At 42.9% G+C, this 14,947-nt stretch overlaps 1 protein-coding gene across 3 annotated transcripts in view; it reads left to right on the top strand.

The window, feature by feature from the left end:
- Window positions 1–11,695, top strand: part of SHC3 (SHC adaptor protein 3) — a 50,203-nt gene extending 38,508 nt beyond the window's left edge. For all 3 annotated transcript variants that reach the window (XM_083702035.1, XM_083702036.1, XM_083702034.1), the window contains 5 exons: window positions 249–405; window positions 2,879–2,975; window positions 4,468–4,662; window positions 6,494–6,783; window positions 11,472–11,695. In XM_083702035.1, the coding sequence (XP_083558161.1) occupies window positions 249–405; window positions 2,879–2,975; window positions 4,468–4,662; window positions 6,494–6,783; window positions 11,472–11,600 (868 nt within the window). In that variant the 3' untranslated portion in view covers window positions 11,601–11,695. The remainder of the gene's footprint in view (window positions 1–248; window positions 406–2,878; window positions 2,976–4,467; window positions 4,663–6,493; window positions 6,784–11,471) is intronic.
- The last annotated feature ends 3,252 nt before the right edge of the window (window positions 11,696–14,947 follow it).

Here is a 14,947-nt window from a genome sequence, read left to right as displayed (position 1 = left end):
TGCAACGAAGTGGTTAGTACAAGGGACTATTGTATGTGAGAATATGCTGGTCAACAGGGAACCTATTAAGCCAATTCAAGTGATCCTTCAAACTGTTGGATTATGTCCAAAGGTGAATTCTATAGTTTATATAACAACGGAACTGAATTTGTTAAGGGATATATTTGTCACATTTTAGATGTTGGCAATTAAATGGACAACTGAATAAAAAACTGAAGGAGCAAAGTAACAGAGCTTCTTTCTGACAGGATGCAAAGTTTGGATGAACTTTGGATGGAAGAAGATGTTGAGGCAGCAGCAGAGCATCCATATTACAACAACATTCCTAACAAAATACCTCCGACTGGGGGCCTGGTTGATGCAAGGCTCAGAGCCAAGCCCCCCTCTGTTTCAGATCCTACTCAGGTAGGCCAATGAATCCTAGCTTGGTTCCCTTGGGTGTTATCTTAATGGACTGAAAATAGCTGTATAAAGGATAACTTATCATGGATCTTTTAAGCAAAAGGTGTTGATGCACCGGTTGAAAGAGCCAGTTCATATGCCCACTGGGTGGCAGTCCTCCCCACCTCTACCAAAAACATGTAGATGGATATTTAAGGCAGACCCATTACATGGATGCCCATATAGTCCTGATTTGTGTCATCTATTCTTTTCGTCTTTTAGGGAAATTGGGGCTAGATGTATATAGGCCTCCACCTCACCTGGTCTATGTGTGTTTGAGGAGTGTGCGCTTGCTATTCCACCACACGAGGAGCATTGTTGCTCAGCGAGTGTATGAACAATCTCTACCACAACCTGGGAAGCTCTTCTCTTTGTGTTTAAGGGATCCTGGTTCCATTTGGTCAATAATATCCCTCACTGTTCTTCTTTGTCTGGTGGGAGAGTGGATTAGACTGCCCCCTCATGTCTACCTGGAATGCTTGTCCCATCTCCACTGAACATCCACATGTGGACTTAATCTTTCGGCAGGATGAATGCGTGAGCAACACAATTGAGATCTCAGATAAAATCAATGTGATTTGGTCCAACGTGCATTGGATCTTATAAGTGTACTCTGTGGTGAAACGTTATGTCCATGTGGGGATGTCTGATATGCTGTATAGGTTCATATACAGAAGGTGCGCTCTCACTTTTCAGGTAGGAAAGAAATTGCTTGTGGTGTGCTACTCCTGCCCTCTATCATGTTGGGTTTCAAATTGCATAGATCACTACGTAGCACTGCAGTCTAGTTTAGATGAGTGGGGGAAATAGCAAAGGTAACTGCTGTTTTCCCAAATGTAGCTCTGTGGATTCATTCATTTATAAAAATATATCACAGCGGTCTACGACAATACAAAAACATAAAACCAAACAAAAAAATAATAATAATTTTAAAAGAAGTTGAAAGCAAAAAGAAATTAAAAGCAACCATCAATAGATCAATGTGGGGAATGTACTCTGAATTGCTTGCATAGATCTGGAGGTGTAGAAAAAATTTCACCAACACGTAAAAGTTGACACAGGAAATGCCTGCCAATGTCTGTTGCCACCCACCCTTGAATCTCCAAACTGTTTAAACTCCTATGAGCTTGAGTTCGGGTGATTGATGCAAGAGAGGCTGTTTTAGACGCTTAAAGGTAAAGCTAAAGGGACCCCTCACCATTAGTCCAGTCATGGCTGACTCTGGGGTTGCGGTGCTCATCTCACTTTATTGGCCGAGGGAGCTGGCATACAGCTTCCGGGTCATGTGGCCAGCATGACTAAACTGCTTCTGGCGAACTAGAGCAGCGCACGGAAACACCGTTTACCTTCCCGCCAGAGTGGTACCTATTTATCTACTTGCACTTTGATGTGCTTTCGAACTGCTAGGTTGGCAGGAGCAGGGACCAAGCAACGGGAGCTTACCCCGTTGTGGGGCTTCGAACTGCCGACCTTTTGGTTGGCAAGTCCTAGACTCTGTGGTTTAACCCACAACGCCACCCGTGTCCCTTTCAGACGCTTACTGAAGTCTAAACTACACACCCTATAGACAATTTATTTGTGGGCAACTCTTCCCTCAAACTTTAATGCTGCAATGGGTTGTGATTTTCTTTTCCTGCCAGGAATCTTGGACTTTTTGGCAAATCTGCCATGGTGAATATTTGCGTCACTTTTTATTCATATGGAAGCAACATTCATTGAGTTCCTTAAATTTATTGTAATATATATCTATGCATATGTAGTTGTGTGAGATAAGTGAATAGCACTAGATTTCCTTTTCTGTATTCTTCATGTAATCTTGAATGAACAATTACCATACATTTACTGAAAAGATGGCAAAGTGGGAAGAGAAGTACTATGATGGGCTTTGTTCCTTGGTATGCGACTTTGCATCCCTAAAGTCCTTAATTGCGGGTTCACCCACACTGACCTTTTGCCCCACACTTTCTACGGGCAAAAGGGACCTATGCCTAGAAATTCAGCACGAAAGGGAAACAAAGTTTTACACGTAGACATCGTATGATTATAATAATGGTCCAGCATCCTTTCTGTGTCTCTCTGTTTGTAAAAGTTCATTGGAAATCATTAGGCTGTCAAGTTTGTTCCAGGAAAGGGTGATTGAACTGGAGGGGTTCCTTTTATAGATGTAATATACCTACTTTGTCATTTAGAATTACAGGGGTTAATAAAACAGGAAAGGAGTGCAATTTCCCTGAAGGTCATCATTTCTCTCATCCTCCTCCTACGCAAACTCATTCATAAAAGAATTCTCAGTCATAGTGTCATACATGATGAATGAACGAAGACTGGGTTTGGGTAGAATTGCACCTGGACCAATCATATAAAAGACCCACTGAAAATGCATTGCAGTTTTTAAAAGGTAGAGTTTGCATGAAGACTATTTTTACTGCCACCTTAGTCTGCATCCGCAATGGGAAGAGAGCAAACATACTACCAGAGCCAATACGTAAGGGACCTATTTGGCGAAGATCAACAACAGCAACCCAGTAGGCAAGGTAAGCTGCGCTTTGAATGGTTGCACTTTCGCTGCATGAGTTCTAGAGGCAAACAGAAGAATGTGGATTGATGGAAGACTTCATGTCATAGGCTTAAATTCTTTTTTAAAAAAAAATAATTTATTTGGTTTTTCAGATTAAAATTTTACAGTCATATATTAAACATAGATAATAAAAAACAAGATTCCAAGGAATCTCCTGGAGTTCCCTTTGTGGGTCCTATTATTAATAATTTCCTCCTGCATCTTTTATAATGATCCAAATCTTTTACATCTCCATTGTATCCAGAATTCACCATTAAACCACAAGTGATATTCCAATCCAACTAATGATTTTAACTGTTTACAATGCTCTTTAAGATCAGTTATAAATTTCCCCCATTCCTTATTAAAAATTTGGTCTTCCTGATTTCTGATTCTTCCGGCCATTTTTGCCATTTTGGCATAGTCCATCAATTTCATCTGCTATTCTTCTCTGGTAGGAACTTTATCTCCTTTCCATCTCTGGGCCAATAACATCTGCGCAGCCGTGGTTGCATACATAAATAGTCTTTTCTGCTCCCTTGGGATTTCAGCACCTAGAATTCCTAAAAGGAAGGCTTCAGGGTATTTTTTAGCAAAGGTTATTTTAAACATTTTTTTCAACTCATTCTGTATCATTTCCCAAAATCCTTTTACTCGCTTACATTTCCACCACATACAGTATGATAAAAGGTGCCTTCTTTCCCCTTACATTTCCAGCATACCTTTGAGCCTGTTTTAGTCATGGACTTAAATTCTATGGCTGTTTCTTTTTAAAAAAATGTTTCTTCTTCTGCCATACAGCAGTGGGAAAGTTGGAGATGGGTGAGTGAAAGGAGGTGGAGACAAATGCAAAACTAAGCCATCAAACATTCTGGGTGGAATTCAGTATAGCACAGAGGAGATGGTTCTTCCCCCATGGGAGTATTTGTAACCCCCCCGAGTAGATTTGGGGGAGACACAGGGCACTCAGTGGGAGAAGGGGGGGAAGCCTTATTGTGGAAGCAAAAATCCTTGCACCAACTCCCACCGCATGGTTGAATCCAGCCCTATATATTATATAGAGAGAAGATGGCCGTAATTGGAAACCTTTGAGGCTTCCTTTTCTTCTGATACATAAGCCATTTCTGCAACCCCCTGAGAATATGTCTAGGATGCAATTTATCCCCTTTGTTTGGGCTATGAGAAGTACTTTTATCCCCATAACTTGTGTATTCAAACAGCATTCTAACTCCTGAAATAATTCAGTATATTTCATTAAATGCAGCACATTATGCCCATCATCAATCTGAACCCACCCATCATTTTGACAAAAAGAACATCATCCACACACACAAGAAGCTCTGATCCTGCCATAGGCACCCATCTCATTGCACCTCTAGTGTGGAAACAGCCCGAGGCCAAAGGATGCTCTTTTAAATTGCCTTACTGCAAACTGGGACAAAAAAAAAAGGTTGCATTGATTTTTGCAGGCTCTTTGGACATTTACAGCCTGCCGGAAGGAAAATCTAATGTAACCCCACCAGGAGAGGTACCGGCCTATGTGAATACGCAACACATAAATATGGAAATCCTTCAGGCTCTTCAGGCAGATGCTGAAAACCTGTTTAGTGGGACAACAGAAAGTACCAAAGACAGCAGCCCAGGAAAAGATCTTTTTGACATGAGTAAGTTCCTCCTGAAAATTCTCTAAAAGCCTCTTTTTGAATTTTCCTTGCATCTCAGAACTCAGTATTTTGCCAACAATCATTCAGTCAATAGCTGTAAGGGAAGGGTGTTTCTTTAGCTGTTGTATTAGGCAGGACATATGGCAACCCTATATAGAAAGGTAAAAAAGGTAAAGGACCCCTGGATGGTTAAGTCCAGTCAAAGGCAACTGGGGTTGTGGTGCTCATTTTGCTTTCAGGCCGAGGGAGCAGACGTTTGCCCACAGACAACTTTCCAGGTCATGTGGCCAGCATGATTAAACTGCTTTTGGCACAATGGAACACCATGACGGAAACCAGAGCACATGGAAACACCGTTTACCTTTCCGCCACAGTGGTACCTATTTATTTACTTGCACTGGTGTGCTTTCAAACTGCTAGGTTGGCAGTAGCTGGGAGAGAGCATGGGAGCTCACCCCGGTGCAGGGATTCGAACTGCCAACCTTCTGATCGGCAAGCCCAAGAGGCTCAGTGGTTTAGACCACAGCGCCACCCGTGTCCTACACAACCCTATACAAGATCCCAGACATATATATTAGACTATGTGCCATCCATGGTCTCTCCTTTAACTCCTTTTACGTTTTTACCACCTGTCCCAGATACAGTTCCTTGCCTTGCTGCTTCCTGCCAGTCCACTTTCTCAGGGTCCCTGGAGATGACGGTGAGGAAGGAGAGTTCCTCAAGGTCTCCCTCACCACCCATGCAAATAAGGGCTGAGGTCTTCCTTTTTGCCTGCTGTGACAAAGACAAAATTGTGTGCCCTACAAAATGACAACACATTGATCCAGAAAAACCAGAGAGTAATGATAGTTGAAAGAACTGAAACGCTACATTTCACGTATCTGAAAGATGGCAACTTTCTCACTTTAAAAGCCTGACAGGTGAAAGCAAAGCTATAAAACAGGCAGGAGGACACAAATTTGGAAGCTTTTGAACCTGTTGTCATAACTCTGTTAGCCAAATGGAGATCATTCTCAGTTTCTGTTGCTGTTGAACAGAATGGGCAGAAATTTTCTTGAAAATTGTTATTGCCACAGCAGCAACTTTTGATCCTATACTTGTTGGGGTGCCTACTGAGGTATGTATTTACTGCGCTAAAATCTAGGGACTTAGGAGAAATCCCTATTCTTAGTTTAGCACAGTTGCTATTTGCTCTGTTAATTTATTCAATTGAATTTACTGATCAGTGGGAGCACAATTTCTCCCCCTTATAATATATGATGATGATGATGATGATGATGATGATGATGATGATTTATTACTTCTACCCCGCCCCTCTGGCCTGGCCTCCCCAGCCACTCTGGGCGGCTCCCAACAGAATAATAAAAACACAATAAAACATCAAACATTAAAAACTTCCCTAAACAGGGCTGCCTTCAGATGTCTTCTAAAAGTCAGATAGTTGTTTATTTCCTTGACATCTGATGGGAGGGCATTCCACAGGGCGGGCACTACCACCGAGAAGGCCCTCTGCCTGGTTCCCTGTAGCTTTGCTTCTCACAGTGAGGGAACCGCCAGAAGGTCCTCGGAGCTGGACCTCAGTGTCCGGGCAGAACGATGGGGGTGGAGACGCTCCTTCAGGTATATAATCCACAGGAAGTTAAGGGGATTTAAGATCCAACAGAAGAGACCTCAGCCTCCCAGCTTTCAGGTTGTTGCAAGTTACCCAGAAATCTTTCGTCAAGACAGCGCTTTTATTGTAGGGAAATGCAACAAGTCACTGAACTACGCTGAATTGCTGCCCTACTACTTATGCCACTAACTTGTATTTGTTACCCACCCTTACTAACAGGCCCTTTTGAAGATGCTCTCAAGAACCAAACCCCTGGGCCCATTTTGAACAAGGCTACCTCAGTTGAATGTACCAGCCCACTTCTCTCCAGAGCAGAAGGTGCGGCAGCAGAACTGAGCACAGAACCCTGGTATCAAGGAGAGATGAGCAGGAAAGATGCCGAACAGCTCTTAAAGAAATGCGGAGACTTCCTGGTTAGGAAAAGCACCTCCAATCCAGGCTCGTACGTGCTGACTGGGTTACACAATGGACAAGCCAAGCACCTTCTCTTGGTGGATCCCGAAGGAACTGTAAGCATTTGACCCCAATGACGGGGAATAGATTGGGGCTGGGTGATATTTGATTTTCAAATATTTGGTGATATATCCCCAGCTAAAAATTGCAATGTCTGAAATAAGGATGGAGCCATGTAGAGGCATTGACAGTTTTCCCCACGAAGTGATGTTTGCATAGCACACACACACACATCACAATTTGCAATATATTGCCAGGTTGGGGACCCCTGCCTTATACAGTGGTACCTCGGCTTTTGAATGTAATCTGCTCTGGAAGACCGTTCGAGTTCAAAAACTGAAAACTTAAAATGGAAACCTCAAAACAGAAACCTCAAAATGGAAAACTCAGTACGGAAGCTGTGTGGCATGTTTGACTTCCGAGGGGTGTTCGAAAACCGAAGCATTTACTTCCGGGTTTACGGTGTTTGGGTTCCGAAACATTCATCAACGGAGATGTTCAAAAACTGAGGTACCGCTGTATTGTAATAATGTAATGTGCTCTCCTATCCCCAGGTGGTAAGAGCTCTCGGAGGTTGTCAGAGCATACTTTGGGTTTCTTTGAAATGAGGGTAACTGGAATTGTCTTTGTAATAAGCGGTGTTTTTTTGGTTTTGGTTTTACACATATACACAGGTATAAGTTGGGAGGGCTCACAGCATCAACACTCTGCCATGTCCTGTTTCCCGTTCATTAGGTTACTGGGGGGTGGTGGGGCCGTCAAGGCCAAAGCTTTGGATTCAGCACAGAGAGGAAGCCATGCCTCTGTGTCTCTTCCCAGTCCTGTCCAAGATGAGACTGGAGTCTGATGTTCTTTTTCACTCGTAGACTAGGGCGGTTCATAAAAAACTTTTTTTTTTAAAAAAAATGCTTGCTCCAAAGGTCTTATCTTACTACACTAGGGATTATATAGCTATATCTGAAATTTCCTGCATATCAGTTAATATCTGGACCCTGCTCCACTGAATTGAAATTTCAGCCTTCGCAACATAGGAAAACGGCCAAGTAAACAGCTATTTTCGTGGAGGAGGGTCAAGATATTGGCTGATATGCATGAAATTTCAGATATAGCTATATAATCCCTAGTGTAGTAAGAGAGGAACTCTGGAGCAGGCATTTTTTTTTAAAAAAGGTTTTTTTTTATGAACCGCCCTATCGTAGATGCCATCGGCTCCAGCCAGGGGAGTGGGGCAGAATTCTGTTCTTGTTTGCCCACTTTCTGGGGGTGTCTCCAGCTTAGCAGTATCAGGGGCAACAAGTTACATGTTATCTGCAAAGAGACAGCAGACCTGTCTGGAGCCATTAACACAACAAAAAGTTCCATTTGACCACTTCCAAAAAATATCTACATGGTGCCTAGGGAACAACTTGCACCTTAATATCAGCAAGACAAAGGAAATGGTGTTGGACTTTTGGAGGAAGAGAGGAGAACTAGCCTCAATGTATATCGGAGAGGGCTGTGTGGAGAGAGTCTCTTCCTTTAAATTCCTAGGAGTTTATCTCAGTGAAGAACTTACTTGGAAAATAAATACAACCCAGGTGGTTAAGAAAGCCCAACAGAGACTCCATCTCCTCAGAGTATTGAGGAAGAACGATGTCAATCAACATTTGATGATCTTCTACTGGTCAACAATAGAAAGTGTCCTTTCATACTGCATCATGGTGTGGTACGCTGGTTTGACATTATCTGATAGGAAGTGCCTACAGAGGGTGGTGAATACAGCACAATATATTATGGGCTGTCCCGTGAATCCGCTTGGAGGCTTGGAGTGAATTCTAAAGACAACATTCAGACTCCCACTGCCTCCTGTAACCCTCTAACAAAGATTCTTTGCTGTGTTTTGTTGTTGTTGCTGCAACAGGCTAACACAGCCAACTTTCTGCTTGCAGAACCAATTTCCTTTTGAGGGTTGAACACTGGATGCATATAGTCTTTTAGTAAAAGGTAAAGGGACCCCTGACCGTTAGGTCCAGTCGTGACCGGCTCATCTCACTTTATTGGCCGAGGGAGCCGGCATACAGCTTCCGGGTCATGTGGCCAGCATGACTAAGCCGCTTCTGGTGAACCAGAGCAGCACACGGAAACACCGTTTACCTTCCCGCCAGAGTGGTACCTATTTATCTACTTGCACTTTGACGTGCTTTCGAACTGCTAGGTTGGCAGGAGCAGGGACCGAGCAATGGGAGCTCACCCCGTTGCGGGGTTTTGAACCGCGACCTTCTGATCGGCAAGTCCTAGGCTCTGTGTTTTAACCCACAGTGCCACCCGTGTCCCAGTCTCTTCGTATCACCTGCTTATCTATGAATGACATGACAGGGGTGTGAGGAGAGCTCCATCTGCAATTCCTCAACACCTGGGATCCCAGCCTGCAATTTCCATCAGAGCTCAGCAACATTTAATCTCTTTCTGTCAAAATTCAGAAACTCCCCTGTCAGCGTTTTCCCTAGTCACATCTTCTGGAAGGTGTGTGTAACAGTTGAACGGAATAGCCACTGCAGTGCAGCCAACGCTTTCATAAGATGCAAGAGACATTTTGCTGGTTGGCTCACAGCCTCCCCTCAAGCAACGAATGCAACTCACACTGTTAACGCTAGAGGTCAGTCAGAGATTAGTTTTGGAACTATTTCCAACAGAGCAGAATTCGCCTGAGGTTGCTGAGGTGTTTGTAGCAAGCCAAACGCTTCATGCGAACAAGAAAATATATTTCATTTCAAAAGTGTGCTTCTGTCTGTGCCTCACGGGTCAAAAAGGTGGTGAGTCTTTTGCCAATTTAGTGTTGAGAAAGATGTAGCTACCTTCCAAAATCTCTGACGTTCTCAAAACACATCCCTGCGCTGATGTTGGAAATTCCACTTTGCTATCCCCATTGCTTGTTTACTCATTTATTTATAAGTGATTTGGACTAATTTCAAAAGCCCTCTGTAAGTGATCAGAGCAGACCTCTAGCAAGAGAGATCTGCCTCTTCTGTGGGTAGGGAGAAAACTAAATAGGGGATGAGAGAAAGAGAATGCATGAACCCCCCCCCCCAACAAATTCCCCAATAGAGTATCATTTGCCTAATAATAATAATAATAATAATAATAATAATAATAATAATGGATGCTCAATTAATTTTAATCAGATTAGGCTCATTGGAGTTAATGAACATGGCAAAGTTTGACCCACTAATTTCAGTGGGTCTCTTCTGATTAAAACTTAGTGGCACACTACCCAATGATTTATAAAAATGCACACTGTTTTGTTTACATAGCGTTTTATATCAGCTGACCCACTGTAATGAAGTGGAGAGCGTATTGGGCTTAGACCAAGGAAATTCCTGCCAGGCCTTGTGGCTCACTGGGTTTGTATGTGTATTGGACTGAGGATAACGGATAAAATTCATTTGGCTAGTTTGGTCCTTAGCTTAAAGGCCAACATGATTATCAATAATAGTTAATTGTATTTCTATCCCACCCTTCCTCCCGAAGGAGCTCAGGGCAGCAAACAACAAAGGAACAAGATCAGTACAATACAATAAAAAGGGAAATCGTTTTTTACAAACCCACATTATTTAGAATTGCCATTTCTGTGGAACTTTTTTTTTTTTAAAAAAAATCTTTATTGAAAGTTCAAAAAGTACATAACTATATGCGCACCAGACATGGTAAGATGCAAACAAAAGAGAAAGATCTCCCGTTTATAGAAGGGAAAACAAAGGGGAGAGGTGGGAACCCAAAACTGTATATTTTACAAAGTTGTTATTGTACTTCACCAGATCTTAACCTATTACAGTATTTGTAAGAATGGATTCCAAATATCATTGAATTTGTCCATGGCAGGTCTGCGTTTATATGCAAGTTGTTCATATGCTGTGAGTTTATATAAATCTTCAATCCAATCGCAGAAGGGAGCCACATTTTTATTTTTCCAGTTCATCAGTATCATTCTTTTTGCTGTGGTCAGGGCACGGAGAGTCCACTCATATTTTCCTTTTGTGTTAGGTATATAGTTCAAGAGGATATTTTGCTCTGTAATGTAAGGTTGTTCGGTATAGTTCTGTTGATGGTTTCAGTTACCTTCTGCCAAAAATCTTTCAATATAGGACAATGAAAAAACATATGTTTTAGAAAAGCATTATCCCTATTGCATCTCCACGTTAGATACCCTAGACCAGGAGTCAGCAAACATTTTCAGCAGGGGGCCGGTCCACTGTCCCTCAGATCTTGTGGAGGGCCGGACTATATATTGAAGGAAAAAAATGAACGAATTCCTATGCCCCACAAATAACCCAGAGATGCATTTTAAACAAAAGGACACATTCTACTCATGTAAAAACACACTGATTCCCGGACCGTCCGCAGGCCAGATTTAGAAGGTGATTGGGCCATATCCGGCCCCCGGGCCTTAGTTTGCCTACCCATGCCCTAGACAGCCCTTTTTAAAACAAACGCAATGGGGTCCAGTATATTCTAAATATTATTTTTTTGTTGTATGAGCCTCAATTTAAGAACCAGAGACACCCTTATTATAGTAGTTGAAACAGTTTGCCACTGTGTGGTCGAAATGGAGATCTCCAATTCTTTATTCCAATCCTCCATCAGTACCTGTATATCAAATTGGTTTTCTAATAACAGAGATTTATATATGTTGATGGCCGGGTTTTTTTTGTTGGGCCATTTCTGTGGAACATATACAGACTTTCTCCTTGCACCCTCTATTTTTCAGGTTCGTACAAAGGACCGCATATTTGACAGCATCAGCCACCTCATCAACCACCACCTGGAGAACAATTTGCCGATTGTTTCTTCCGGGAGTGAACTTTGTCTCCATCAGCCGGCAGAGAAAAAACAGTGACTCCCCAGCCCCTCACCTCATGGCAAAATATGTAGCTGTGTTGCTCACAAGCCACAGTCAGAAAGGAACTGCAAACCTTTGTCCGTAGAAAAAGAGTATCACCAGTTTACGTTTTCTGTAGGTTAAAGAAGTGCCATTCTGTGTGGTGCCAAGACGAAGAACATTCTTGCGGCTTTTCCGAGTCGGTAAAGAATGGCAAAAATAGCAGGTGGATGGGTTTTCTTCAAAACATGTAATCAAAGTGTTCCTGATTCCTTAATATGAATATTGACCGTGTACATACACACACATTCTATAGAAATACGGTAGATATTTATATTTTTGAAGTCAGTCTGCTCAAGATAATGGGCCAAAAAAGAAAAAGCATTTTTAACTGAAGATACAAGAAATGAGTGATTGTCTAGATTAAACAATACTTACATCCGGTCTTGTTTCCCTGAGAAAATTGATACAGGAAATCTCAAGGGTAGTTTTATGATAAAATAAGCACAATAACAGAGAGAAAACAGACAGGATCCAATGATTAAATAGTGAGTGATGTAACATGAACCCATGAGCTAATATTTCAACAGGAAAAGTTAGCTTGAAGCAACTTTTCAAAGCATAATTCATTGTCTCTGAAGTACAAAAGCATTTTTTTCTCTCTTTCTGATGTCCCACTTAAATTCTTATATAAATGCTACTCTAAATTGTTTGTAACTTGTTTTGGCTTTGACTTGGTGTGATCTCTCTGTGTATGAGGTGTATGCATTGATTTTTCTAATAATATACCTTAAGATACAACTTTGATTTATTAAATACAGTGTTTGGTATTAAGACTCTTCTACATGTAACTTGCTCTTGTAGCAGAGAATATAAGGCTAAGAGGATGCCAGGAACATTTACATGTGTGTGATTTTTAAACATACTTGCCACAGTCCCATAGTCGTCACCGATCAGAGGTGTGTTGTTGTTTAGTCGTTTAGTCGTGTCCGACTCTTCGTGACCCCATGGACCAGAGCACGCCAGGCACTCCTGTCTTCCACTGCCTCCCGCAGTTTGGCCAGACTCATGTTGGTAGCTTCAAGAACACTGTCTAACCATCTCGTCCTCTGTCATCCCCTTCTCCTTGTGCCCTCCATCTTTCTCAACATCAGGGTCTCTTCCAGGGAGTCTTCTCTTCTCATGAGGTGGCCAAAGTATTGGAGTCTCAGCTTCAGGATCTGTCCTTCCAGGGAGCACTCAGGGCTGATTTCCTTCAGAATGGATCGGTTTGATCTTCTTGCAGTCCGTGGGACTCTCAAGAGTCTCCTCCAGCACCATGATTCAAAACAGCCCCGAAATGTGTCCCCATCTGAATCAAACATTGAACAGGCACTTCTGATGAGCAGAAGCGCAACTGCCTGCTGATTTGCTGTACACTGCAGACAAAAAATTAATAAGTGCTGTATCATTTAATTAATTCATAAATGCTGAGATTCATTTGCACAAGTTTTTTTTTTTTGGGGGGGGCAGCAGCCTCCAGATATGATGGCTTAAGCAAATAAACACAATAGAAAACAAGCTCATGGAAAATAGGATCTATCAATGGCTATAAGTTATGTTAACTCAATGAAATACCCATGTACAGAGGCAGCATCTACACCAGAACGGCAGGTGTTGGGATAAACAATAGTGAATGAACATCCCTGTTCTGTCCTGCTTGTAGTCTTGTAAGCATTTGTTGCAACAGTAAGGTGGCAACTATGGGGTTGCGGCGCTCATCTCGCTTTCAGGCTGAGGGAGCCATTGTTTGTCCACAGACAGCTTTCCGGGTCATGTGGCTAAACCGCTTCTGGCACACGGAGGACTGTGACAGAAGCCAGAGTGCATGGAAACACCATTTACCTTCCCACAGCAGCAGTACCTATTTATCTACTTGCACTGGTGTGCTTTCAAACTGCTAGGTTGGCAGGAGCTAGGATTCGAACCTCCAACCTTCCAATTGGGAAGCCCAAGAGGCTTGGTGGTTTAGACCACAGCTCCACCCATGTCCCGAATAAACAAGCACACATCACTAATAGGTCCACCCATCATTGTGAGGCTCAAAGTGATGAAGACAATGCCTCCCCAGCTGTTGCCATTGGCTGTGGGTTATATGGCTGAGTGGATATAAAGACAGGCCAAGGGGAAAGTCCTTTTCTGTTTCCAGCAGGACACACCTGGCAATGGATGTGACATTCAGCACTGCCCAGGCTTCTTCCACTTGGGAGGAGGCAAAGTGGTGAATGAAAGGAGGCAATCCTCTGGCAGTGGGATGCTAGGGAGTGAGAATAAGGCAAGTTTGCTTGTTTGAAGGCTGCTGGTATTTGTGATCAGATGCTGGTGGACGTCTCATGATGGACCTAACAGTAGCTTCTGGCACAATGGGACACCGTGACAGAAACCAGAGCACACGGAAACACCATTTACCTTCCTGCCGCCGCGGTACCTGTTTAACTACTTGCCCTGGTGTGCTTTTGAACTGCTAGGTTGGCAGGAACTGGGTCATAGCAATGGGAGCTCACTCTGTCACAGGGATTCGAACCACCAACCTTCTGATCGGCAAGCCCAAGAGGCTCAGTGGTTTAGACCACAGCGCCACCCGCGTCCACTGTGTGCAAAGTGAGCACACCACATTCCCTACCCTGGTCACTGTGATGGTGACTCTCAGTCAGTGCAAGGTACTATCTTCTCCGATCCTTTTTCAGTGGTTGCGTACAGGAAAGGTCTGTAGTTAAGTAACAGAGCATTGGACCAGGTGACCCCACACGGTCCCTTCCAACTCTGCAATTCTGTGAACTATGCTCTGTTTTGCATGCATTCCAGGTTCAGTCTCTGGCATTTCCAGAATGGGCTGTGTATAGTCCCCAGTCTGGAACTCTGGAGAGACACTGGCAGTCAGTGTAGACAATGCTGAGGAAGATGGGCTAATGGTCTGACTCAGAGGCAGCGTCCTATGTTCTTTTGTGCGCCTTTGCTACGCTAGCAGTCTGGCTCCAGTTTCCCTTTCTCATCTCCATGGAATTATATTCTCTGCCTAGCTCTCATCTGCATGCTGTGTTGTTAAGTCATGAGAATTCGTAAATGCTTATTGCATCGTACAGTAATTTCTAACAAGCAAAATTCCATATATTCATAAGGGAATTTAAAGAGAGGAAAACGTTTCGTGGGTGTAATTATGTGTAAGTGGTGTTTTCCATACATAGGGAGGTTTCAATTCTCACATTTTGCTTTAACGCAAGTGGCAAAACTCACACATTTTGGTGGGAGCAGATTCCATTCCAAGAATGTACACATAAACAGACAGCTCAGTTTCATTGCTATTGTCCAATCGAGATCAATGGCAC

Source organism: Podarcis gaigeae, assembly GCF_964106915.1.
Source record: "Podarcis gaigeae genome assembly, chromosome: 11".
NCBI classification, from domain to species: Eukaryota; Metazoa; Chordata; class Lepidosauria; order Squamata; family Lacertidae; genus Podarcis; species Podarcis gaigeae.
Note: the sequence above shows the minus strand (reverse complement) of the source record. Positions and strands in the feature narration are given on the sequence as shown.